This window comes from Tachypleus tridentatus, chromosome 4 (assembly GCF_004210375.1).
Source record: "Tachypleus tridentatus isolate NWPU-2018 chromosome 4, ASM421037v1, whole genome shotgun sequence".
Classification (NCBI taxonomy): domain Eukaryota; kingdom Metazoa; phylum Arthropoda; class Merostomata; order Xiphosura; family Limulidae; genus Tachypleus; species Tachypleus tridentatus.
The window spans coordinates 122,849,856-122,853,429 of NC_134828.1; the positions used below are offsets into that span (position 1 = coordinate 122,849,856).

Consider the following 3,574-nt stretch of genomic DNA (forward strand, 5'->3'; position numbering starts at 1 on the left):
TTGTCAATTTTCATCACAGCAAATTTTTTATACGAATTTAGAAAACAGAAACAACATCGAACCGGTACTAAAGTTTATTGTCCATAATGTGTTTGTTTCTTATAATTCTGTAAATATTCATTACAGGCATGGTCGCTGTTAGAATAAACAATCAGATAAACATATCAACTATTCTCTACAGATCTTATTTTGGTCTTCATGAAATAAAACAGCTTTGTGTCTTTCTGTACTATAGTCAGGATTGTTACCAAGTTTGTCTCCGAACTTGTAGGCCCGGCATGGCCAAGCGTGTTAAGGCGTGCGACTCGTAATCTGAGGGTCGCGGGTTTGCATCCCGGTCGGGCCAAACATGCTCGCCCTTTCAGCCGTGGGGCGTTATAATGTGACGGTCAATCCCACTATTCGTTGGTAAAAGAGTAGCCCAAAAGTTGGCGGTGGGTGCTGATGACAAAATGCCTTCCTCTAGTCTTACACTGCTACATTAGAGATGGCTAGCAGAGATAGCCCTCGGCGTAGCTTTGTGCGAAATTTCAAAACAAACAAACAAACCGTACTTGTAATACTAACATCCAGGTTTCGATTCAGTGCAGATGGCAAATAGTTCAACTATTTTCACTATATGATGACTTCATAATTACCAATAAAGAAAGCGTTTTTAATGCTCATTTAGCAAATTAGTATGGTAAAAAATGCAACATGTTAAGGTACAAATTCCACAAATCTTTGGTATTGCTTTAATATATCTTTCAAACATGCACTTTACATATATGTTCTAAATGTATAAACTTAAAATAGTTAAAAAACTCTAAAATGAGCGACATCTATCAAATAGTAATGAAATACCTCACGTGCGTTACTCTGAGGGAAAAGTACCGAATTAGGCCGAGCAAAATAATTTAATATTTTCTTGGAAGAGATAATGTTCTACAATGTTTATACATATGTCTAATTATCCAAATGTATAACTTGCTTAAGACTAATTTATCAATTTAACTTCACACAGTTTCAAAGTTTCATACTTCTCGTCCTTCTAATAGCATGAAATGATATCGAATGTCTCAAAATGAATTTAAAATATAATATTGCAGTTGTACCGTTACATTCTACATCAGTTTGCAGGCCTACTGTAAAGGGGGATTCCCTAATAGAAACTCGGGGACGTCCGTCTCTTGTAAAATAAATAAGCTGACAACTACGATACCTCGATAATGAAGCATTCGCACCGTGGTTTTGTTTCGTTTAAAAGTTTCCAAAGTAAGTAGTTTCAGTTGTTATTATTGTTATCATAATAAATTACCGAAAGTGTAAATGCTGTGACAAAAGAGCTGACGTTTTATATTTCTCATCTTTGCGGTTAAAATTAAAGTTTTTTAAAATTTGACAATGCTCGCTTTAGAAAATATGACTTAGATTCTTACCAAGACTTGCATTATAAGTTGGTCAGTGGCTTGCTTCGTTTTCGTGCTATTTTAACTGTGCTGATTAAATGTGTTTATTTATACGTGCATCGTTTGATACTTCATATTTAACGAATTTGTGACTAATGTGCTTTAGGTTTTATGAAGGTTTTGACAAATTTCTGTATTCACGCTTTTGTAAGTTGTATAAGTGAAAACGTTTAGTTCTAACGTCTTCTACATTTGAAACGTGTATTCCTATTGCACTTTAACTTTTCATGCATGTACACTCGGAGGGTTTCAATATACCATACACGTTAGAATACATATCACGCATTTAAGTTATAGTAATTCGGCTATAAGTACACAGTAACATACGGTTTAGGTTTAACATATAATAATTTCTAGTTTTTCATCTTTGCTACAAACTGTGCCTGATTTTTCAACATAAAAAATTACTAGGTTGTGCACTGTGTCATGTTTTTCATATGACAAATATGCATTTTAGAAATGTAGATAAAAGGACGTAATATACTTTATATGATTGTAATTGACTGTTTGAAGCTTTAGGGTTCTTAGCCAAATTTAATAATCACTCTCAATGGACATCTACACTTTTTATGTATTTATCAAAAATTAAAATGTCACTATGAGTTAACATTTGAAGTACTGTTTAGTGGTTGCTTTATGCCAACGAACTTTATGGATTTTTGTTGTTTCTTTGTAACCTTTTTTGTTTATTATTGACAGTTTATAAGTTCTCTTTGTAATAGTGCACACTAAGTTTAGAAAGTGAAAGGTGTAGAATATGATGGAACCTGTGTATATTCATAATTGACTGTACTAAAGTTTGTGTTGGTTTCTATTTGGTATTGTGACTTTGATCCTAAAGTCTGTAGTATTAATATACTTTTCCATTTCTACAGTTTAGCCTGTGATTGAGAATTCATTGAATTTTAATTTTTTTCAGATGTGTGGAAAAGGACTGTATTTCCTGGATGATTTTATTATTCCATCTCTTGACAGCAAACGGTTCCCTTGTCTGAGTTGGATAGATAGAGATGAGAAACTTTATAAGGTCAAGTGGCTTCATAAAGGATCTCGCACTTGGAGAGAAAATGACTTTGATATATTTAGTGTAAGTTCTTGAGCACTTTGAAGTAGTGAAATTTTTTAAAATATTTATTCAAGTGTTATAATAAATTGAAATAGGTGAAACAGTTCTATCAACTTGGATGTGAACCTTGGGCAACTAATACACACAAGTTATTTTAGACCAAGACTGTGACTAATGAACTTCTGTGGTACAAACCTTAGAATAATCATAACTCATTCCAAATAACTTATTACATTCCTATCCATTTTTCACTACTTCTTAGGGATACCTTTGTTCTGTGTAACTTTATATTCCATGTAAAACATAATAGACTTACTATATTTAGTAATTTGCTTGCAAGATTAATGGAGAAAAGTGAATGTGTTTTTGTGTCCATCTTTCTTAATTTAAAGGTTTTTGGTAATCTTTCTATTACTATAACTTTGTCACATCCTTAGGTTGGATGAAATAAGTAGTTTCACATTTTGTGAAAATAATTTTTGTTTGTGATATGTTACAAACTACACAGCTGATTTATGGAATACATCTTATGAATTTAGCACATCAAGTTTTGTAAACATAAAAAGTAATTTTGGTGATGATTGAAGAAACCATGAAAGTTGGATATTGACAGTATATTAACAAACACTTTCATCTTTTGTAACTGAAGAGTTAATCTGTATTTAATATAATTCTCATTCTTTACTGTAGGAATGGGACAGAATGAAGGGACATCACAACCCACAAATCCCTGGATACTGGACCTTAGCAAAACAAAGGTTTAGAAATGCTCATTCCAAACTGGAAAAGATTGTGTTTTGCTCAGAAATATGCAAAATGAGAAATAAATTGAAATAATTTTAATTATTATTTGTAAGATTCTTTTGTGTGCATGAGCCTATAAACTTGGATAGTTTCAACCTGTAGTCAGAAAGATGTATGTATCAATAATATGAAACATTATTTTTATTTTATTATGAAACTTTATTTTGTACGAAACCTGTTAGTACGTAGACGAATAACTCGCTGATATTTTCGAGTAACACAGTTGTCCATAAAGATTAATGAGTTCTCAATAATC

General features: G+C 32.1%; 1 protein-coding gene across 1 annotated transcript; it reads left to right on the forward strand.

Moving 5' to 3' along the window:
* The first annotated feature begins 1,164 nt into the window (after positions 1 to 1,164).
* LOC143248214 (interferon regulatory factor 4-like) lies at positions 1,165 to 3,351 on the forward strand. Its single transcript, XM_076496646.1, has 3 exons — positions 1,165 to 1,254; positions 2,368 to 2,535; positions 3,205 to 3,351. The coding sequence occupies exons 2-3, from the start codon at positions 2,368 to 2,370 to the stop codon at positions 3,349 to 3,351; spliced, it is 315 nt and encodes a 104-aa protein (XP_076352761.1). The 5' UTR covers positions 1,165 to 1,254.
* Positions 3,352 to 3,574: the final 223 nt, after the last annotated feature.

What these genes read in the sequence shown, in the direction of transcription:
- LOC143248214 (XM_076496646.1), top strand. Translation starts at nt 2,368, where the DNA reads ATGTGTGGAAAAGGACTGTATTTCCTGGATGATTTTATTATTCCATCT. An exon ending in ATGACTTTGATATATTTAGT is followed by an intron (nt 2,536 to 3,204) that starts GTAAGTTCTTGA and finishes TCTTTACTGTAG; the next exon opens with GAATGGGACAGAATGAAGGG.